Source organism: Rhodnius prolixus, unplaced genomic scaffold (assembly GCF_049639745.1).
Source record: "Rhodnius prolixus isolate KJV_2025 unplaced genomic scaffold, Rpr scaffold_1, whole genome shotgun sequence".
Taxonomy (NCBI): domain Eukaryota; kingdom Metazoa; phylum Arthropoda; class Insecta; order Hemiptera; family Reduviidae; genus Rhodnius; species Rhodnius prolixus.
In genome coordinates, this window is record NW_027411581.1 from 10795225 (window position 1) to 10819932 (window position 24708).

A 24708-nucleotide genomic window follows, 5' to 3' on the forward strand; every position below is an offset into this window, starting at 1 on the left:
GTTTGACAGAGATGCTGCAACATTGTGTAATAAAACTAGACCGCCTCGGTCGGAGATCTTTGCCCGCCGCGACAGACCGCTTTCTGTGTGCCCAAGGCCTTACTGTTCTAAAATAAAATTCGATGTGGTTCTCGGAGAAAGATGATAATGGAAATTAGAGGAGTGAGTCTCATAGGAGAGAGCTTTAATTTCAGGAATTAAGGGATCCTGGTCTATCCGCTGGCAATACCAACAACTAATTCAATGAGCTCCAATTCTCACCGAATAAACACCTGTTTACTAGCTACCTGGAGCCCGTACTTCACCATATCACTCTAAGCCAGCACTTTACCCATAACTTTGTCCGCGCAAGATTTTTCGTTGTTGTTCTAGATCACCGGAGCTTTGTTTGTTATCCACCCTCTCTACACATACCATATCTTAGTGGTGGTAACCATCTCCTAACCTAACCTAACTTATACATATATGGAAGCGTTGCGGGCACTTTCTCTAACAGTTAACTAATTTCCATGTTTATTAGGGCTAAACCAAACTATCAATCATCTTCTAGATCATCCTTTGAAACAGTAATGTTTCTCGTTTGGCAGATTAATTCAATTACTTTTAATCATCATCTCCCATCATGTGTAAAATTAATGAAAACGTTAATCTTGGCCGTTTAAGAAACTGTTTTAACGTGGGCGCTGTTTGATTGAAAGGATCTCAATTCGTGTAACTCTCCTTATATCTTCTGTATTATACTAGAGAAGATAATACAGTTTGCTTTTCCTTTATAACTGTTTCTTTAGATCGTAATCTTATGTAATGGATTGCTGCCAATTGTGTAGGCTTGGAAAGTAACGAGGTATTTCTACTATAAGGAATAGGAGAAATTAAACTCTATCACTGTCTTTTTGTAATTTTCTCTAAATACTTTCACAAGGTCATTCACAACGTTTCTCTTACGCTAAAGACAAAGTCTTCACACTTATTATACAATGAGAGCTGTAAGAGTAATCCAGTGTAAGTGCGCCTCGATTTTAAACTCCCAAAGGTTCAGAATTAGGTGTGAACGCACAAGCCATACCAATTACAACAGATTTATGTAATGAAATTTACTTGAAATAATTTGAGGGAAAAAAGAAATCGTTAAAAACTTGAAAGTTTATTTAAATAAGACTTCCTTCCTTTTTTTAATAAGTAGGAACTGTTCAAACGTGAAATTATGTTTTTTCTACTAAGTTTTGAAAATGTAGAAGACAGTAAATGTTATCTAAGAAGGAAATATAGATGAAGTCAAATTCCTTACACCAAACTGATTGATTAATCAACCACTTATGATCAATGGAAGTTCGAAATCAATCAGGAATACAAAAAGAACATGCATCCTGCGGCAGATAATATCAGAGAAGTTATGAAAACAGTGATGAGTACAATAAACATCAGTATAAAGAAATAATTTTGAAACCAATTAAATTTAAAGTAAGTATTTCTTAACAATTTTAATTAGTTTCTCACTCTTCTATAGCTGAAGTTAATCCTATGTTCTTAGAACAATAAAGTACATCACATTCAGCAGTTAGCCTTTTTGTCTAACTTTAGTGTTTCACTGCGGAATTATTAGAGAAAGAATTTAGTATTGGCCCCCCTTAAAGGAAGATTTTCCAATCTTAACTTTTACCATAAATAACGCACAGAAGAGTAACAATATTTGTGCGCTTTAGTTGTTGAATATTAATAAGTTTGGCAAGTCGTTCGCTTGGGAAGCAGAGCTACCATACAGCTGATCTTCATCTCAACTATGTTATTGTTAGCCGTAGTCCATAATAATGTACGTATAACTTCTAAACATTATCCTTTATTATATTATACATAGTAATTTATATAATCCAATTTTTTGGTTATCAATCTTCTTAAAATATGAATGTTATTTTGTGGCCATATTATCAATTATTTCACAATTCTAACTGGAAAAAAACGTTCCTTAGAATCTACCAAACTCACTTTTAATTAATCCTTCAGAAATGTTTTGAATTAAAAGATTTACGATTTCATTTTTTAATTAGTGGACCAACTTTAATGAAAATTGTTAGAGTTGAGCTTAAGAATGCTACGAAAGGAGAAGCTCTAAGAAAAAAAGCTTTTTTCTTGTATCAACCAGAAATCCTCCTTAGGGATCATAACAAAAGAAAATATATAGAATTTGAGCTACCTGTAATTCCTATTTATTTTTTTTAATCCTAACAAGATAAAGTATTATAATCATTTTAGTAGTTAGTATTATAATTACTTAGTATTTCAAATATTCGAAATTAAGTTTTCCATAGTAAATAAAAGTTTGATTTAGTTGTTATAAGCGTAGACTTTAATAGAGAAATCCTCAACTCGAATTCTGTGTGCAGCTAGTTTTATTCTTCAGCAAAATTTACTTGCCTTAATTTGCACTTGGACGTTAAGACCTGGCTGCAAAAAAATAGGCTAATAGCTTTACTTGCGCGTTTTTAGGATTTTTCATTTACTGCGTCAACATCGCTTCCTCTTTGCTGCATTAGGCTGGAAACATAGTGGAGCGGCGAGCAAAGCGGCGATGATAGCGAAGAGCAAAGCGGCGAAATCAAACACAAGTAAACATATGGGACCGCGCATAGTGGCGAGCAAAGCGAAGATAGAGCAACGCTATCTATAGAGAATGGAGCAAAGCGTTATGACATGTTTGATTTCTTCGCTCTCATCGCGCTCAATTTGTAAAGGTTATTTTGCAAAGGTTATGGATATTGATACATTATTGGTTTAGTTTGTTTAAAGAAACCTCTGTGGGGCCATAGTATTTGTGAAGCTACAATAGTTTTTAATAATTAATAGTTTAAATTAATTAACAATTAGTAGTTAATGGAGAATCCAGGTAATTTTTGCTACATTTAATTTGGTTCTCAATCCCTTAATGCTAATTTTCATCTAAATACTAGGCAAAATTAAATTACATTTTCACGACCTACTACTTCTGATCAGGACGAATTCTCCAATCCTTCTTCTGTAGCGTCGTACTACTCCAGTTTTTCAGATGAACAACATTAATTTACGACAAATCATGGTGTAGTGATTTAATAAAATTATTGTGTTTTTTTAATTGACTAATTTCTTTTTATCTGCATATATTTCTATTTTATTTTTATTTATTTTGATTTTCTTATCTTAAAGTAACTGCTAGGATTAATGGGGTTACACAGATTTGTATTTAGTTAATATCCTACATAGTTAATTTTTCTATATTGTGCCTAACTCTTGTTATGAGTTGTATTACTCAAAAACAATAAAATTTGATTTTGATTAATGGGGTTACATTGGGCTAGTATGTAATCAAATGTTGATATAGACATTCGAAAATACGCATGAAACTTGCCAGGATGCTCCCGAAGTTGGTACAAGTGATGAAATTCACCAAGTTCATTTCTAGACTTATTTATGTCATGTACACTGCAGCTCCTACAACTAAGCTGCTGCAAATACCAAAGTTTCAACGAAGAATTTGCATATAAAAATAGTTCCTCCATCTTGTTTTGTCAAAAGGAGAACGCGATTAAGCTCGTCACTATGTGCATGCGAATCTTTGCTCGCTGCTCGTCGCTCTCTTTGATTTGAAGCAGCTATCATCGCCGCTTTGCTCGCCGCGCCACTATGTTTCCAGCCTTAAGAGCAAATAACAGACTTCTCAGCAAGTGCAGAGCGAGGCGGAAACATAAATTAAGTAGAAATTTGTACACCAAACTGTTTAATCCAGCTCTATGATGATGGTTGAAATAATTATATTGATGGTAGGTAATGGTTGAAATTTGCATCCTTTACTCTCCACAACAATGATTCTCACTTTGATAAGTACTCCAGACTTAATATAAAGCAAAAAACTTCTTGATGAAAGGAATTATGTTGATGATAGATAAATACTAAAGTAAAATGTTCTCGACCTTGCTTAGACATGATTTTTGGGACATGAAGGATGATTTTTGCTATCAGTGAAGACGCTTTTTTTTTTTTTTAAAAAAAAAAGGGACTTTTGCTATAACTTTCGTCAATATCATGACTTTAATCTATCAAATACTTTTCTTCATTCGACTTTTTACAAACACCTGTTGGATTTGGTTTGAATGGATACACTGGTATATATCGTGACCTGGAATCATTAAGAACATTGATTAGAGTGGTTTACCGCTAACGAAGTTGTTAGCTTTGCAAGGTGTCTGGCTCTTTTCAACAGTGAAGAAGAAGTTAAGAGGTTTCATGCTTTTCTACGATATGATGCACGGTCCAAAACTGCGTCCAAAAATGAAAACAAAAGGGAACAATTCGTTGTTGGGTGTGAGGCGATCAAAGATGTGTAAGTCAGTGGCACGGTACTTTTATATCAACAAATATCTGTAAAGGAAAGCGCTGTGCATAATAATGGGTGCCATATTTATCAAAAACTGGCGAAAACAATTACAAAAGTTGTAATAAAATAGTATTAAAAAGAATCCAACTGATTCGAGAAGAATCCGAGCTAAATATGGATCTGATGCTGCATTTCAAAAATGAGATTACTATCAAAGCAGCAGGTAATAGACAGTGGCTCTGCTCAAAAAACCACAAAGTCAATTATATCCACCGGTATTAAAACAAAAAAAATGATTCTTTGTTATTGATTTCTTTGTGAAGAAGAAATAAGAAGCACTTTTAATCAGGGACGAATCACCTGTCCTCAGAGATGATTTGGGTAAGAGGAATAATTTGTGTTTAAGAGTTTAGTTCCTCAAATCCTCCATTGTAGGAAAGACTAACACTCTTATTCATAAATTTTGAAACATTTTGATATTTTATTGAAAGGATATAAACAGCTGAAATTGAAATAGCATAACTATTTTAATTACCATTAATAATTACACTACTATTGGTAGGAGCATTAAAAAACCTTAAAGTTGTGCTTTAGAGAAAAGTCCTGCCCCTATCCCACCCCCCCAAAAAATGGAAAATCTGTTCATTATTCTGTCAGTTGTTGGTCAATTATTGTGTCCATTGAAGTGTAGTAGGAAAATTACTCAAATTTGAAAACGATCTGCGATTTTTGGTAATTGAGTTATGGTAGGATTCATGGACCAATTGGGATACTTATTGGTACTCAGAAGGCGTCTACAAATCTGCAAATACTTCCTCTCTGCGAGACAAAGAGACCAGTAAAGCTCATAGATTGTAGCCAAATCCTTTTAACCTTAATCTAGAAAATAATCGATAAGCTGTATAGGCAAGACGATGCTCTTAGCGGCGAACAATAACAATATAACACTAACATTGTATTGGTTCCATTGGATAACATTAGCAACAAACAAGTGTATATATATATATATTCACCCGCCGAAATGAAAGTGAAACTAACACAAAGAGGATTTACTAAACACCGAGGGATGATGGCAAACCATGCGGATTTGTTGGCTCTGGTTCTACCATTACTGCCTTCTTAGTGGTGGTTATCACGGACCGGTTTGTTCACCGTAACTAATACCAGATATCATTCTTAATAATGTACACTCCAGTGCCCCTATTGTCTCTTCTCATTCCAATTCTGCTAGAGCACTAAATCTTCCACAAGAAATCTAATAATATTAGTAATATAATAAATTAGGTATCTAATAATCTTTTTTGATTTATTTATAGAATTGTAATGGGGGCACTACTTGATTATTATTATTATTATTATTTTTATTGTTATTTATTATTACTATTATTATTAGTACAATTAATTACTATTATTATTACTTTCAGGGCACGGGTGTTTCACCTCGTACCTGTATAGAATGGGAAAAGTTGCAACCCGTCATGTGTCTCCGGAGACTCTGACTTCGATGACGCCCATCATACATTCTTTCTGTGTGATAGATGGGTGCCTGGACTTCCGTCTGCTCCTGTCGTAATGGAGGGCCGAATAAAGCCGGTGGGAGCTCGTATGATCTATTATGAGGTACCACCTTGAAGTAATGCGTAAGTTGTTCCAAGGTGGGTTTCTGTGCCTCTAGGGGAGGTGGGTTTTTTAGTGGGTGAGGGTCCCCACATACCGTGGGTATTTCCCCACGATGATGCATAATGCATTTTCCCCCTCCATTAAAAAAAACACAAAAACTATTATTATTCCTATTTTTTTTTTTTGCGCATTAACAGCTGAGGTTATTAGCGCCCGGAGCTTTTTCCAGTGCATTGCCGGCCTCCGGACAGCGTTCTCTCGTTACAGACAACACTGTCCATCACCGGACAGTGAGCTGTAAGAAGCTCCTAGGAAGAGAAAATCTAAGGGTCAGCTGCTGGATTCGAACCCGGGACCTCCGCGTGGGAGTCCAGTATACTAACCTCATAGCTAATCCCTTCCCTTATTATTACTATTTTTTTTTTTTTTGGCGCATTAACAGCTGAGGTTATTAGCGCCTCTAATATCTGTTCTTTCTCGAACATATTACTCCACTACTTGGGATGGCGGTTGTTCTTGTAACCCATGCGCATCCGACGCTGAACCTTGACCAGCAAGGTTAGTGGAGCTCCAGGTAACGAACAATGCCTCCATACATCCCCTCTTACATCATCGACTCAGTTGACGAGGGGGAGGGTGGATACCTTATTTTTACTATTATTATTATTATTATTATTATGGCACTAAATTTCTTAGGTTATTAGCTCCCTTATTATTTTTTATTTATTATTCATCCTTATACTTTATTACTTATTATTTATTCCTTTTTATTGCTATTAGTTTGAACACATAACGATGTTTGAAATGACAGCAGTTATGAGCCGGATATTATGGAAAACGCGACCTCTACAGAGTTCAAAAAATGACCTGGACAGAATGCGAGAAATGTGTGCTAATTTTTTTAAGAGAAGCGTTCATTTTTCAACGTGAAAGATTATGTATGTGAGAGATGTATGCCTGTTGTTAAGTGACGGAAGTAGGCGGTGTAAATGACGGCGCTGCCAACTGGATATTTTATTTTGTTTGTAATGTGTTGGAGGAGAGGATGTGCTTACACATTTCTTCATGTTGTCTAGGATAGGAGAGTGAGTGACACAGTTTAACACATTTTTTTAGTGCCAGTGATACGTGTAGGAGTTGTCTGGACTTCCGGGGTATGATGGAAAAAGAGTAGGTTTTCTTGTTTTTTGTTATTATTACAATGACCACGCAAGAGGGCGATTTAAAAATTAAAAAAACTTTCTTGGGTTCAAGGAAACTTAAAAGTTTAATTTCCGGAGGGAACCCAGATTCCAAAATCTCCTCTTAAAACAAATAAGGGAAGTAAAATAATTATTTCACCCCTCATCATTCACATTTCACTTACTCGGTGCTTAAATTGAATCAGTTTAAAGACTTACAAAAAACTGTTGGTTCACAAGTTCTCACTATTTAGGTTTTGTAACATCTCTAAATTCTTATCACTTTTATCAAATTAAAAACTAAAATTTTACATAGAGTATTAAATATTAACGAGACATACGTAAATTTAGAAATGTTTCCTGTTTTAGTTTGCAAAATTTCTAAGTTTTGTTTTAAATTAATATTGCAACTTTCTACGCCAATTATGAAAGCTTTCATCAGCTAATTCTGTTCGTAACTCATTTAGTAGTTCTCTAGGGTTGAAATGTTGTTTTACTTCTACAAGTAGCGCATTGAAACTGTGCACTCCGTACCTCTAATCAAATAAACATACGATACTCAGGTTGGTCTACTAGTAGGGGTCAGGGTTATGAATAGAGACATAGTTGGCTGCAGACATAGTCAACCCTCCTCTGTAAACTAGAACTAGTAAACTTTATATGACGTTTGATGGATACGAAAGTATGTATTACAATAAAGGAAGGTGTACCGCGAGTGTTTTCTGTAAGTGTGGATCTAAGGCAGAGAGTCCAGTGCTGTTCTAAGTCCAGTGTTGGAAGCTATAATCTGAAGAATCCCAAAGACATTATCTGAACAATGAGAACAATGTAATGGAGATTCCATAAAATAGGTTTCAGAGAAGGTCTAGATTCGAAAAGAAGGACAAGATTCGGGAGAGTAAAACTCGGGAAATTCATGGTCGTAAAGGAGTATCCATGTTCAGATACTTGTAATCTCTTGTAACCAGCAGGAAAGAGGTTGCAAAAGACATTCAGTACTTCTTTGCAGCCGGCGATAGATGTTATGCAGCATTTCAGTCGACGTAGAGAAGCAAAGATCTGTCCAGAAAATCCTGTTAGGCCGACTGTATTACACTGGGAATTAAGACTTCCAGGTGAAGAATTTTTCATTAAACTGTTGGCAAAATGAAGATTCTACAAACTATCTTCGATGATTCTGGCATCGCGCTAGGAAAAATGAAGAATTGTCGGGGCTGTAATCCTCACTGTAAAAAAAACTGAAGATTGCTTTGGCTGAGAATCTACATCATCATGAACTCCACACCTATTATAAAGGTAGTTAGATAACCACAAAGTGCAGAGGAGTGGAGCTGGAAGTCCAGCGACAGAGAAACGTGGAAGGAAGAAATCACAAAGGAAGCCGAAGTCCTACATGGAGCGCCATGCTGTAGTAGTAGTTGGAAGTTAATTACATTATTCTGCCCTCAGCCTACAACCAGTTCGAACGTGTTATTGGTTTTATCGATGTAACATCCGCCGGAAAAAAAAAAATGATAGAATTTTAGATTATCTGCGATCAGAGGGAATTTGTATTTATTTATTCATTGCGTAGTCCATTGATAGTCATTCTGGCCAAATAAACCCCAAAAAAGAATTGTCTCTTGTTATTGCCACCAAGTGTGTTGTACAAACTACTGTGAGAAACCAATAGAATGTCATAGAGTGAAATAATAATTCAGTAATGAATTAATTCAATAAGAACTTTTCGAACTGAATGGATGAAAAAACATATTAGTAATTCAAGAGAACGTATCGTACATTTGTGAGTAAAACAAATGGCTGGAATGGCAGAGCGTGCCTAGACTAATCTAGTGAATACGCCGTCTTTGGTGTTCGGTTTCCAGGGTCGGTCTAATTGAACCCTGTTGTGTCTGCACTGGAAACGTTTCCTTCTCCAGGCCAAGAGCACCTGGCCCTAGTTTTGTTTACATACTTTATTTGTAAGCGTTAGCCTCAGTGTTAACCTTGGGAGTGTTTGGAAGTGGTAATTCTATTTTAACAAAACCAAATTATACTATTTAACGTAAACTCCACTTTGTCTCCCATTAACCCAATCAATCTTGTTTTATTTCTGTCTGATAATAGATTTTATGAGTTGGTTTATTTTTATTTAATACTACCATTTATTACAGTTATTGGAATCTTGTCACTGCTTGCCACTTTGGGCCAATCCGTGCCAATTTGGGGAAATACTTTAGCATAATATCTGCATAATCGTAATTAGTGCCAGTCAACTGGCCTATATTTTTGAATTTTATACAAAGCTATTTTATGAATAGAATGAAAAAATAATTGTCATTTCAGTCGTGATACATTTATTTTGCCGAGCTTTCGACCTAGGGACTAGGTCATCTTCAGGGGCTGCGGTACATGTTTACAGATTGTTAACAATGATTCTATTAAATTGAATATGTATAATGTAACGAAATTTACAAAAATTATTTACCTAGTTTACAAAGTAATACTAATACATTACAGGGTTGGTGTGTCTTCTGTCTTGTCTGTTCATGGACTGAGTGTGATCGGTCTGTGTGTGATATGTGTTAGGTTGTGTGGTATATGTTTCGTTACATTATACGTACATATTCAATTTAATGGAATTATTGTTAACAATCTGTAAATATGTTCCACAGCCCTGAAGATATGACCTAGTCCCTAGGTCAAAAGCTCGGCAGAATAAATGTATCACGACTGAAATGACAATTATTTTTTCATCCTATTGAAACTATGAATCAGTCACTAAAAATAATAAACCACTATTTTATGAAGCTACCTTTTCACCACGCAGTTCTCTCCTAAAAACGTTAAAGATAATTAAAAGCTTCATTTAAATAGGTTACTCGATATAAATTTGCTATAACCATAATCGAGAGCTTCAGTTCTAATATGTGATTATTATTGAGACATGGATTGCTCTAGTCAGTATCAAGCAATATAATAAATAATACTGTCTTGCACTTCCTCAGAAGTGTCTCATCAATGTGACGTAGTCTTTGACATCTGTATAATATTAATAAAAAATCCGTATTGAAAATGTGATCAAAAAAGTCCGCAGTGTTTGATAATATCGCTGAGTTTATCAATCGTAGCACACCTTTCATTGTATCCTAGACTGGTTACGGACCTTTCATGCAACCAACCAACATCAGAGGAGAACGATGTCAGCTGAGTAAGTAGGTGTAGTGTAAAATGGAAAGATAATAATAAGTATAATATTCCATTATCACCAACCAACCTACCTTTTTGTACAATTCTTTGTTTTCAGAAAATTTAATTATGTAAATTGTTAAAAGGAAGTCAACTTTTTTCTTGGTTTTTTCCTAAGAAACTTTATTTCGTTCTTTATTATTTTTACTTTTATCTAAAACTTTGTTTATAAACGAAGTTTTGGTGCCTGTCCTGTTAAATAAATCAAGGGTTTACCAGGTAGGTGAGTCGATAATTGACTTCTCGTTATTCTTCTTTTTTGTTTCCTGTGCACAGCGATTTCATGCTAACAATTAGAAAAAAGAGCTTCATTTTATAAATAGTCAATGTAATACGCTGAAAGTATTTCCGGCTTAAGCGAGAAAATTAAAATAAAATAAAATCTGCTGCCTTTCATATTCTTTTCATTAAACAATTGACCTATCGACAGTATTAATTCGATTATTTTAATTTCCAGCAAATGGAAACAATCTGTTTTGAAATACGCGAAAGACTTCCAGCAGTTTGTACTGTGGATCAATTTTATTTTAACGCTAGAACTTAACGTAAATGTAGTTAGTGGATGAAGTGCCGTTAGAGGGTACATTTTTTTTAGCACAAATATTCACCATCTCGCACCAAAATCTCTTCAAATCCTAGGTCACAGTTCATTAATACCCATTGCAATAATTTGACGAGATGAAAATAATAGATTTATACGCGTTCCTGTGGATTTTGGCTTCGGTTTTTGGCTGGCACTACCCATTGGATCCATTGTTTTGTTGTTGCTACAAGTTGGGAGGAATGGCAGCGAATTGAAAATATTTTTTTTGAATAGTCAGGCTATGCTCAATGGCTTTCAGCAATAATGAGAGAAGACTCGTATTAGCCTGGCTGAAGGAGCAATCTGAAGCTATTCTGGGGGTACCTGGGGCTTCTAGGAAAGAAGACAATGTATTTACGTTGATAGCATTTTCATGCAAAACTCTTCTTTGAGTGGTGGGTACCACAAAACGTGTTGACAATTTTCTCTTGGCTTTTCCGATCAACCTTGGATAAAGTTCTTAAAATCTGAACCAAAGTTTGCCTGTATTCCATTGATAAGTGTGATAAGAGTGCCATAACTTCCATATTTCGAGCTCTCCTCCTCACACTTCCTGTAAGATTTATCACGCCTACAACTCGCTTCTGCAGATCAATTGCTCTCTTACGATAAAGCAACGTTTCTGGTTCATCGGTTCATCCAACTATGTCAGGAATGTAAGGAATGGACATTTAACTCTTTCATCATCTCTCGCCACTTCCGACAGTTGTTTTTCCCCTGCTCTTTCTGCCATTCATATGTACGTTCTTATGTTACCGACAAATTTACTTTAGATTATTTACCTTTCCTTACTATTCAAATCTTTTTAGTAAACTTTAGATTTTGCAACATACTTCTGTTCATAAGGACTTTTTTTAGTGACTCTGACCCTATGTTTCCTGTTTCCTTTAATAAAATGAACTTCGGGGACCTTCGTGTCCCTCTGTAGTGCATTTTTATGCAATAAATACACCTACTATATTAAGTAAAACACTGTAAAGAGCGGATTAGCCAATTCTTCAGGGATCTTGGGTTTTGCCCAGAGAAAAGGTTTCATTTCCAAAGTGATGTGCGTTGAGTCCTCTGCTAATCTATCCTGTGAAAGGAGGCTGTTCTGTTTGCCTCCAGGAATTGTTCCACCATCTTCCTTTTCGCCCTAGAAAAACCTGTAAAATGCTGTTCGGAAATGGAAATCTTAGCGCAGTAAGAAGCATCATCGTTGCAATTTAAAATGTACAAAACTTTAATGGTCTTCCGTTACAGTTTTGTGAAAATTTAAGTGATCTGCTCATAAAATATTTAGGTTCGATTTTAATTAATTCCTTTTCATCAGATCCTTTCATTAGAACTGTTGGAGACAGATAGCCGTAGACTCTATGGCTGGCTGTAGGCATTTCAGAGTGTCAGGACGAGGCATTAAATTATATGTCACCCCCATAAGTTCAGTATATCTTGCATGTTATAAAGACATAGTCCATTCTGTTCAACCCACAGTAGATTATTCATGTGAACCATCAACTCCTGCAAAGTGTAATTATAGTAACTTGCGACAGGCTTTATTGAAAGAAAGAAACTTGAATAGTAAGTATTGTGTTTCATTCAAAGTAACAAGAATCAAGTCATTTTGTCGTAAAACAAAGTCTACTGAGCGATGTTTGAATTCCACTGTTATCCTACATTTTGTTTTAAATTTCTTCCTAAAATAGCCCGGTAGTATGATGTGATGTATGCTCAGATCTTTATTATATTTTTAAAGGATGGTAAGTTTAAGTGATAGTTCATATCTTTTTATTCTTTTTTGAAGTTCAATTTATAAAAATTGAATAGAGTTTTGTTAGCCTTTAATTTCAGCTCGCCAATTAGTCTTATCCCATTGATGTTTATAATTGCACAATTGTGCAATTGTAAGTAACAGCTTGTCTACTGCTGAATTCAGTCGTCATACAGTGACATAGGATCTATACCGATGATATTAATTTGAAGGTGATCCTTTAGTTCTGAAATAATGGTTCATAGCACCATAAATAATAGCAGAATGCTGCGGTTATTGTTACCAATAACCTTTATTATTGCTACCATACTGTAATAACCCGCAACAATTGGAATAAAAAGTGCGTTAAATGGGGTAATCTTGGTCTTTCAGATCTATGTCTTATTATTAAGTTAAAACGTTTGGGGTTAAAACTTGAGGCAAAAATGAAAAACGGGATAGTATAATATTAGAAATACAAAGGGAAGAGATTAGCTATGCGGTTAGCAGCGTATTGGTTTCCCACGCGGAGGCACCCAGGTTCGAATTTATTCGTTGGTCCTTAGATTTTCTCTTCCTAGGAGCTTTTTACAGATCACTGTCCGGAGGTCGGCAGTGCACTGAAAAAAGCTCCGGGCACCAATAACCTTAGATGTTGACGCACCTTAAATCATAATTTTAAAAAATTAGAAATACAAGACTATTCTCTATCTTTATGTGCTAACTTCAGCTTACAACACCAATTAAAATTGCTTTTAACCCTAGATGGATTACGTCATAGATGAGAAAAATGCTGAGCGGAAATATCCACTTTTGTGCTGATTACATTTTCTTGATGTCAGATCAAACAAATCCTTGCAGGAAATGATCAGCAATGTAGTTCGATTATTTCATCTTTGATTTGAAATTGATGTAAAAGTGGTGGATTTTGGCTGGCGTTTTCTTCTCATAAAAAGCCTTAGCAAAGGATGGAAATTTCCTCTGATCGCACGAGATTAGGATTTCCGTTCATGCTTAGAAAGTTTTAGCTTGGCCGAATTTGAAGTTGCCCTTTGTTAACTCAGACGTTAGTAGCTGATATTCATGTTTCCTTAATTTCTTGATAAAGCTAGGTGATTGGAAAAGCAGGAAATTGAAGTATTGTCTTAAAAGGACTCTCACTACACACTAGTTGTTCCGCGCCATCTTGAATTCAGCACTTGAGCACGTTCACTCTTGAAGTTTATATCATATGGTTCCAGTGGTCTTGGAACATTATCATTTTCAAATTTATTTTAGTTTCCGGTCTAAGCTAAGCGTAGTTAAGGCCAAGGGTGAATTTTTTTTTTACCTTGCGCTGATCATATTGATCCTGATGTCTCAGATCAGGAGGCTAAGTCGATGCTGAAAATGGTGAGCTATTTAGCTCAATTAAGTAATGAATTTTAGTAAAGACGATGAATAAAATAGGAATTTTAAGTATCTTGGTGTGCCCTTAATTCTCTCATTATAGTTGCTGAAAAGTACTATCTGAAAAGTGTGGCGAATCTGGAACTAAGCTGACACATTTCATAGCCTAGAAATCGATTTATTAAGAACAGGAAACGCTTGGCCGAATTTGAAGTTGCCCTTTGTTAACTCAGACGTTAGTAGCTGATATTCATGTTTCCTTAATTTCTTGATAAAGCTAGGTGATTGGAAAAGCAGGAAATTGAAGTATTGTCTTAAAAGGACTCTCACTACAGAACAAACGACGACTCTATACAGCCCTTCTCACACCAATATGTACTTACGGACTCGAACTTTACGGTACAGCTAAAAAATCCAACCTCAATAGACTACAAACACTGCAATCCAAAATTCTCCGCCGCATACTAGACGCTCCATTCTACGTAAGCAACCACACTATACATACACATCTCCAAATTCCACTTATCTCCGAACTTGCCAAAATTCGATACAAAAATTTTCACCAAAAACTCTCACTGCATCCCAACCCTTTAGCTGCAAACCTGTCTACAACTACGCTACCCTCCAATCCACTTTTAGTCAATATTTTCGGGGTTTAAGGAATTGAAAGACTTCAATTAACGTTCTCTCTTTCACAATGAATTGGTAGACAATGTTTAGTGAAACTGACCGGTTGGATCTAGTTAATTTACAATCGTAAATGTAATTACAAATCAGGAGATAAATCGATATATACCAGATTATAAATGTGATGACTATCAGATGCACAAATAAACATGCAGTAATTAATCTAGACAATTACTAGAATTAATTAATACACATTCCAGAGTATATACCCTGGTGGAAGATTTGCAAATTCTCTGCACGATGAGAGTGTAATGATTGATCTAAATTAACAAATGAAAAAGTTAGTTATTAGAGTTATGCTGTGGACGGTTTTTAGAGTTAACTTAAGTCTTTCAAAATTGATAGAGGACTGTTCAGTGTTTTAATCACAATTTTAAGGAAACGCTATTTTTGGGGCGAGCGTCCAACAGGACTTTTATAGTTGTTTTGACCCGAAGAAATCGAATATTGACTGTTAACCTTTGGGAAAGACTTTTCAAAAAAAAAAAAAGAAAACTATTTCAAATCTAAAGGCAGCTTTGTTTTTGTGTAAGCATAAAGGACAGAGGTGGGTGTGCAGCCTACAGATATTGAGCATTTGTAGAAATGTTACTTGGGCATGGAGATTTATTGCATACCTATACCAAAGGTAAAGGTCAACCATAAAATATATACGAAAAGATTTATTTATTGGAAGATTTTGTAAAGAATCACCCTTTAAAAGACTCACAAAGTGAGCGAAAAGAAATTCTCAATACCATATTTCATTTTTATGAAGCAAAATTTAGAACTCCTCCGGTGAAATATTATATATTTAAATCTCTCATCGTTTATAAGAGAAAATGGAAATTTTTCTAGTAGTCTAATGAAAATTAAGTGCGGCTGATAATTTTACTTTCCATGACTGAGTTATCCACCCGGAAAACTTCGTTTTCACCAATTTTCTGAGCACGTAGTTACTAGCTCTAAATTGATTGGCGCCGATAGCAGTAGCCCTGAACTTATACCTAGGTTTGTCCTTGAAGTACCAGGTATACCTGCAATCTTCTATTGAGTTTATCACCAATTGAATTATGATAAGTTTGTTATAAATAGGCTATTAATTAGATTTTTATTTATTATTATTATTATTAAAGGCGCTATGCTAACCACTAATCGCTCATTCATTGCTCTATTGTGAATTTTGAATTAAATATCAAGACAGATCGATACACCGCTCCTAAAGACTAGACAGTTAACCATTCTTCATTGTGGTGAACCATACATTGAGGCTTAATTGAAAAACAGTTCCTAAGTTATCAACATTAATCTTCTTGCTATTGTCAATCCATTATGGCTGTTGTTCCAGTTTATGCGAGTAATCTAGGAAAATATGCAATCACTTGGCCTGGATATTTTCATTTTCTGTTCAAACACAAAGTATTTGATAGTAACAAGTTTTAAAAATACGATAGATGGTTCTTTATTTGAAATAATATCTATTAGAATCAAAGAATGTAGTTTAATGATTATTTTGTTTGAATGTGAACGAAGATAATGTTTATTCTTCTACACATTCAAGTCTTCAATTCTCTTAGTTAATTTTACTCATTTAAAGTTTGGTTAACATTAAATGTGTAAATTGTTAAACGCTTTTCGTGACTGATTTCATCCAACAGAAAAGGAAGAAGCTATTGCCAATTTCTGGGCTGAAGATGGCCTAGTCCCTCCCTGTAGGACGAAAGCTTGGCCAAAAAATTATGTCTAAAATTAGCAATATTCTTTCTTCGTTTAAAATTATAAAGATAATTTATTGTCTAAGAAGTTTGTATCTTATTTAGTTGCCATTTTTAATTTAAAATTACAAATGCTAATAAGTACGTGACTTTAAAAGTAGTATTAACGCATTACACAGTGATTTACGTGATTTTTAAGTTCCTTGAGATTAATGCGTAAGTATTTCTTATAAAGTATTCCTTTTAAATTTAAAACTACGCTGATAAGAAATAAAGTACATTACTAAGTAGTATAGCCGTTCCTTTTTACTCAGGATAAGGAAAGTCTGGCGATTATGGTAAATTGAGTTTTCACAATAAAATATTCATTTTGAAATCTCCTGAGTTTGGGAGAAAGTCTTTTTAGAAAAGAGTTTCCCTTTAAAAAATATCTGGAAAATGGTAAAAAGCGCAAGAAGATAAACTATTACATCTTGATTTTTCTCTCCCAAACGATACTTTGTTTTAACAACTTGAAATATGCCGATGACATGGTAATTCTGGCGGAAAGTACAGAGAATCTTCAGTTGGTTCTTGAAAGAATAGCCGGCCGGTCTGTACATCAATATCACAAAAACCAAACTTACCGATCTTCAGCAAGCTTGGCCATGGTTCCGCGATTCTCCGGCTTAGTGGGCAGGATTATTGAGCGAGAACTCGTTCAGGTATCTTGGATGCATTCTGTCTGAGGATTTAGATCCGGATAAAGAAATTAAGTGCAGAATAGAAGCTGCTCGGGACGCTTTCAATAAACTGAGATCTTACTTTTGCAACGATAATATTAGCCTCTAATTAAAGTTTAAGGATGGTCAGATGCTATGTCTGAACCGTTCTTTTGTGTGGAGCTGAGGCTCAAGATAAACACAATGAGAAGACTCGAGGCCTTCGACATATGGCTACTTAGACGCGTCTTGAGGAGCTCTTGGGTCGACGCGGTATCCAAATGCGAAGTTCTTGCAAGAGCAAGTACCAAACGGGAAACTGTTAACCACCATCAAAAGCAGGAAGATCGAATAGCTAGGCCGTACTCTTGAGGAAGAGTATATTCTTCTCCAGTTGATTATGAAAGGATTAAATGAGGGACGTCGCTGTGTGGGGTGGAAGCAGCTTTCCTAGCTGAGGAACGTTAGGGATTGGACCGGCATACGGAGTGCGGGAGAGCTCTTTCACATGGCGGAGAATGGGGAGGCGTTCGCGGAGAGTGATTGGCAACGTTCGGAAAACCGGATATGCCACAAGAAGAAGAAGGTTACTTGACTGTAATTTATTAATCAAAATTCTACCCCCGGCAGTTCCATTTTTTTAAGTTTTTTTTTAGATTTATGCTAAGCTGTGAATAGTTATTGTGCTGCAATATTAACCTGCAATATTTATTTGAAACATTTTTGCAGGCTAATTCAATTAAGGACTCGGTGTGCGTCCTTGTAAAGTACCATTAGAGTATATTGTATGGTTCTGTGTCTCTTATAAGTTAAAAAACAAAGGTGAATGGCTTACTTAAATTCCTAATTTTGAAGAATATTCAAACAATTTAATTACAATTATCACTTTACAGGCTTTTTTCGATGATTCCTACATCGATTATCTCTTCTAAAAGTGGTGCTTTTTTTCTCTTGCCAAAGCATTTAAAAAAATATATTATCCAGTCCTATCCTATCCTATGTTTTTGTCCTTACTCGTCTGGAAACTGAAACTGATTCATTCTAAAATGAATACAAATTAGTTTGATCTGGCCAGCATTTACAAAACAGGATAAACGGTTTCACTTAATTAAATGAATTTCATTTAAATTTTAAATAAAAAGTAAGTGAGCATAACTGGTATATTTTTTTTGTAGCATGGAGACAACTCTTATCAATTCTGTATATATCTTTGTTAAAAAAGGATAGATACACTTGCTAGAATATATTCATCTACGTTGTGAGCTTAATCTTGGCAAATGAAAGCCAAGTTTTTGAGGAAGAAAAGTTCAAGCTGTTCAAGGATTTTAAGCTCATTACTCTGATATGATAGCGAGAGAAAGAGAGAATAATTTTGTCGTTGATTATTTAAAACTGCACCCACTTTAATTAAACGCGGATTCTTAACTGCATCTTAGTTTTCTATTGTAACTTTGTATGTTTAAATAACGCAAATTTAAATGAAGATTAGATTTTTCTTTCACTTCATTATCATACTTGGAAAAACAAATTATAACTTCATTTACGTATGTTTGGGATTTAATATTAAATTTATAACATTAATTCGAGCATTTGAACCTAGACTCTCTCGTCAATCACTCCTCCCTCTCAAACCGTATTGCTTACTCCATTGAACACAGAACAACAAGGCTAGTGATTTTCACCGGGTGAAGTACATAATGCCCCTATCCATCGTGATATAAAAGACACTGCCTTGTATTAGTTCTCAAGATGGTATCTCATTAATCTGATACTACTTTCTTTGTCTTATCCTGCTTATTATGTTGAGGAAGTGAGGCTATAAATCTGTATGTCTTTGTGTCACTTCCTGTACAGCCAGAGAGAAGACGGCTGTTAGTTTTCGGCTAGAAGTATATAAAGTAAAAGTAAAGTAATCGCCTATTTTTTCAGGCGGAGCTTAATGTCCAACTACCAATTAGATGTCGTGGACGGGGGCGAAAGCTCATACTTTACTGTAAACACTTTTTTCTTTCAAGTAACAGTAATACTAAAGTTTATTGCTTTTAAAAGTGTACCAACTTATAAACAAGGAGTTGTATTTAAATGCACACAGAATAAAATAAAGAGCATACAAAACTAAAAATAACCAATAAATCATAAATGTGTATCAAAGAAAATTAATAAAGTGAAAATTATAATTATTAAAAGAAAATAAAAGGTCTACATAAAATCAGTAAACAGAAACAAAAAGAAAAGATAAATACCCTCACAAACATAATAACAAAACGAAAGCAAAAAAACTTTTTATATAAACATCAAATATTAATGAATTCACCAACCTAAACATAAATCTACATATATGAATATATATCACTAACAGTAATAAATAATATATTACAGAATAAAATACATATCAAATAACTGCAAAATAAAAATCATTTACTATTGTATAATTTACATTTTAGGCTGTTCACAAAAAAATATATTATAAACGTATATTTATTAATTTCATCCATACTAACAGGGCAAACCAGATTTATTAAATTTTCTGACGCAGTTGCATGTATTATACAGGGTGTTCATTTTAAGACGGCACATATGCATTTCATGCTTAAACGGTTGATCTGAGCGAAAAATGGTAGAGGAAAAATTTGTTGCTCTTCACCTCTAGTTTCAGAATATGTGACTTGATTTTAGATTCCTGCCCGCATACGCAGCTGACGCGCGACCAAAAGTGAGGGTTCGCAGTTGACCCCCATTTTCATATACTATATTTTCATATACGAGGGTCGTTTGAAAAGTCCGTGCAAAAATAAAAACTACTTAATTTTTTGGGGTAAACCTTTTTTATTTTTCAACATAGTCTCCTTTTAGGCTTATACACTTCGTCCAACGCTGCTCTAGTTTGTTGATCCCTTCCGAATAATAGGATTTGTCCAAGTCTGAAAAATAGCCATTCGTTTCTGCAATCACCTCCTCGTTTGAATAAAATCTTTTTCCCGCCAGCCATTTCTTCATATTGGGGAACAAATAGTAGTCCGAGGGAGCCAAGTCTGGAGAATAGGGGGGATGTGAAACGAGTTGGAACCCTATTTCCATTAATTTTGCGACCACAACTGCTGAGGTGTGAGCTGGTGCGTTGTCGTGATGGAAAAGGACTTTTTTGTGGGCCAATCGTGGGCGTTTTTCTTGCAGCTCGGTTTTCAAACGGTCCAATAACGATGAATAATATGCACCTGTAATAGTTTTACCCTTTTCCAGATAGTCGATGAGGATTATTCCTTGCGAATCCCAAAAGACAGTCGCCATAATCTTTCCGGCAGAAGGAACGGTCTTCGCCATTTTTGGCGCAGATTCCCCCTTGGTAACCCATTGTTTAGATTGTTCTATGGTCTCAGGAGTGTAGTCATGTATCCATGTTTCATCCACAGTGACGAAACGACGCTTAAAGTCGTGCGGATTCTTCTGGAACAGCTGCAAACCGTCCTTGCAACACTTCACACGATTTCGTTTTTGGTCAAGCGTGAGCAATCGCGGCACCCATCTTGCGGATAACTTTGTCATGTCCAAATGTTAATGCAAAATATTATGTACCCGTTCATTCGAGATGCCCACAGCACTAGCAATCTCACGCACCTTCACTCTTCTGTCATCCATCACCATATCAAGGATTTTATCACTGATTTCTGGAGTAGTAACCTCAACAGGGCGTCCAGAACGTTCAGCGTCACTTGTGCCCATATGGCCACTCCGAAAATTTTGAAACCACTTATAAACTGTTCTAATCGAAGGTGCAGAGTCTCCATAATGTTTATCAAGCTTCTCTTTAGTCTCCTGAGGCGTTTCGCCTTTCATAAAGTAGTGTTTAATCAACACACGAAATTCTTTTTCGTCCATTTTTTGAAAATCACTCGACTTCCTCGATTCAAACGAATGCCAAACACAAAGAAATAGATCGATCTGGCTGAAACTTGGTGTGTGTTCTTCCAAGAGATGCTACTAACTAAACATAACCTCGATACGAGCCAGTAGTGCTATCTCTCTGACTTTGCACGGACTTTTCAAACGACCCTCGTATGTATACATTTCTAGAAAAATCACTCGGAAAACGACTTATTTCCCGATATTAAGAAAAATACTAGCTTTACTGCCTTGGCAATATTTTTAATAGAAAGGGAATGAAAAAATACATAAAAATGACCTATCGCGTGCTCTTCTTTCTCTTTGATAACAAGTTAAAAAATTGAAATATGATTAATAAATACCAGATTTTGAAATGGCCTAGCACCTTTAATTTTGAAAATATCGAATTGCGGTTTCCGGTTTCTTTCATAACTTTTTATACTCTTTAAAGCGGTGTATATGAAAATGGGGGTCAACTGCGAACCCTTACTTTTGGTCGCGCGTCAGCTGCGTATGCGGGCAGGAATCTAAAATCAAGTCAAATATTCTGAAACTAGAGGTGACGGGCAACAAATTTTTCCTCTACCATTTTTCGCTCAAATCAACCGTTTAAGCATGAAATGCATTTGAGCCGTCTTAAAATGAACACCCTGTATACTTAGAAGTATATTTCGATCTGAGGGTAGTTAGCCGTGAATTTTCTATCAAATAAAAAGTAGCCAAACGCAGGATTCGAACTGGGGATCTCCCACTTAAAAGAAAAAAAAAAAAGCCCCGCTCTTGACCACTAGACCAACACCCGGCCTCCAGAAGTGAGGGTAAACATTTCCTTTGTATTGTTGCAATACTTATTACACTTTGTAACTGAAAGAACCAAAAAAAACACTAAACAAAAGCATCCTTAATATCCTACTTCTTTAATGGCCTAGTTTGACTAAAGGATTACTTTACCCGGCAAACAGTGGTAATACTCCCCGGGCCTATCCTTGGTTTTGGTTGGTTCTTTCTAGCACTTAGTCTGCAGTCCCTAGTCTCTAGTACTTTAATCTGGGAAACAGAGCCAGGGTGTTAATTGACCTACGGTCTACCGCCAATAAACCCACTGCCCTCTGTATCTATCTGGTCTGCTTCATTAAAAGTTGGGATTAGAATCCGTCCTATTGTGTGACTTGTTTGTGTCCATTGTTATTCCACTGATATGTAGATGACATACGCTCCATTTTTCATACTTTCTTCTTTTATTATTAATAATGAACATGTATAAAAATATTAATATCATTTCATAATAATTAATTAAGCCAGAAATTAATTTACATTAAAAGTTCATTGAACCGTTCAAAGCACCCTAACAAGTGAACAGTTTTAATTGGTACAACCTTTTAATTGTGGTGCATCGTAATGTAATTAAATTTAAATTAGCTACATTATATAAGGTTACTGGATGTTAACTGCACAATTTCCCAAATTTTCACAATAAAGAAAATTCTAACAATTATCCTCATTGAATCGTTATTTATTAAGAATTCATTCGTTTTCTATTCTGGGCACTTCATTTTCTTATAGGGCCATAAAAATTTGAAATTATTCGTTTTATCTCCTTACAAAAAAATGAGGAAGCATTGAGATTTTTACACGATTTGTACGTCATATCGATCGAACGTCTCCAAAAAAAGAAAAACCTATAAATTTTGATTCCGCAGTTTGTTCGAAAATGGTTGCAAAGATTTATGGCTCTAAAAAGGTTTATGAGAACTTATTTATAGAAAAAGAAAAGAATTTCACAATATACAAATGGAAATATTTCCTTCTACTTGAAGATTACTGTTATTATTAATATTTTAACTCCATCTTCAGGTACCATTTATTAATAAATATGATTAACTCACCTTTGAGAACTTAGGGCATCAGATTCGCTCCTGTAACAGAACATAAAGTTATTACTATTTATCTTCTTAGTTAGTCAATAATTTGAATACAAATGTTATAATTAGCACTTCTTCTGCAATAATATTTATTAAGGAAAATTACAGTTAAGAAATTGTCCAATTTTTCAGCAACTACCAATTAGGGGTCATGGACGGGGCGCAAACACATACTTTACTATTAACATTTTTTCTAACAAATAAAAATGAACTATAAGAGGGATTCGAACTGGGGATCTCCGACTTACAATGCCACGCTTCATAAACATCCGCTTCTTATTAGGGTATTTTTCGACTGCTGTCCGAGCGAAAGATCTAACCTCAGGGGTAAATGAGGCAAGAGAGTTCTTCTCCCTCTAAAGTTACTCTTCGTTTCAGCTATGACCTGCAAAAGTAACTGTTTTTTTTAGAATGCAAATTTAAAAAATATTGTACAGTTTTATATGAGGTATATATAATTTCCTTGCACTTTCTACTCTGAGGATTAGATCTCTCCTGATGACTACCTCTGTATAGAAGCCTCCTCCTGGATACAGTACAATCATGACCCAAAATTACTTAGAGAAGGTTTAAGAAGTGAAAGTAGCTGGCTATCCCTCAGAGTAAACAGGAAAATGGTACACCATATCTTCTGATAACCAGGATATTCCAGGATTTGGAAAGAAACCACTGGTTAATCACACTTTGGTGCCAAAACAATCTCCCTACAACAGGTAACTTCCCAAGTTTTTTGTAGAGCAGTCCTGGAAAGAACAGAGCCCAGTTACTCACCCAGATAATCTTAGAGTGATTCATGGCTTACGAATTGTGGTAGAAATGCTTTCTGAATTATAAATGCACTAATTTCAACAGTAATGTTGTAGCAGTTCATTTATTTAGCGCCTGCGACTTTTGATAGTCTGGTTTTTTGTTAGAGAACTACAGTTGTCTTATAGTTCTGAAACTTAAAAGCGAGGGAATGTTATTGTGGGGACAAATAACAACACTTTCGCCCAATCTAATGTGGAAAGGTCGGTTGATTAATTTTGTCTAGTTTACTTTCTTCCGGCCAGTTCAATTTCCGCTGGAGGAAAGAAACGAGATAAAATAAGCGAATGAGTGCTCATGGGGAAAAGTGTAATTGAAATGTTTGGTGATTGAAACAGAGCTAATATCGCTTTGCTGTGCTACATTTAATTTGGTCTTATTAAATTATAAATTGTGGTAAAACGCTGTTTTGTTATTAGCAAAAAGAAAATTACATTGAATTCATTAAATACACTGATTGTTATCTATTACTTTGATTGCAAACAAAATTACACTTCAAATTCTCCTTTATTTAATTAACTAGCTTTGGTTTCGAAAGTTTTGAGAGATAAAGCAAAAGAGCTTTGGACACCAAGCAGTGTACTCTTTCTGGCAAAATTGTTCGTTTCTCAAAGCAGTTTTCCTAATTTAAGGCGCGTCAATAAATGAGATCATTGGCGCCCTGAGCTTTTTTCAGTGCACTGCCGGGTCAGTATTCTCTTGTTGCAGACAACACTCTCCATCGCCGGACATAGAGCTGTAAGAAGCTCCTAGGAAGGGCAAATCTAAGCGGCTAGCAGCTTGGATTCGAACCCGGGATCTCATTAACCACTGAGGCAATCCCTTCCTCATTAGAGTTTTATTTAAAGTATGTCTATTTACAGGGTTTTTATATATATATATATATATATAATTCACATTTGTACTTTAACCTCTTTAAGCACTTGTTGAATAATATTTA

General features: G+C 35.2%; 2 protein-coding genes across 5 annotated transcripts in view; one reads left to right on the plus strand and one right to left on the minus strand.

The window, feature by feature from the left end:
- The window catches only part of LOC141446259 (sex-regulated protein janus-A-like), a 190908-nt gene that overhangs the window by 97166 nt on the left and 69034 nt on the right, over window positions 1–24708 (plus strand). The gene's annotated exons all lie outside the window — the stretch shown is intronic.
- Window positions 1–24708, minus strand: part of LOC141446052 (phosrestin-2-like) — a 173797-nt gene that overhangs the window by 91730 nt on the left and 57359 nt on the right. For both annotated transcript variants that reach the window (XM_074112422.1, XM_074112432.1), the window contains exon 3: window positions 22926–22955. In XM_074112422.1, the coding sequence (XP_073968523.1) occupies window positions 22926–22955 (30 nt within the window). The remainder of the gene's footprint in view (window positions 1–22925; window positions 22956–24708) is intronic.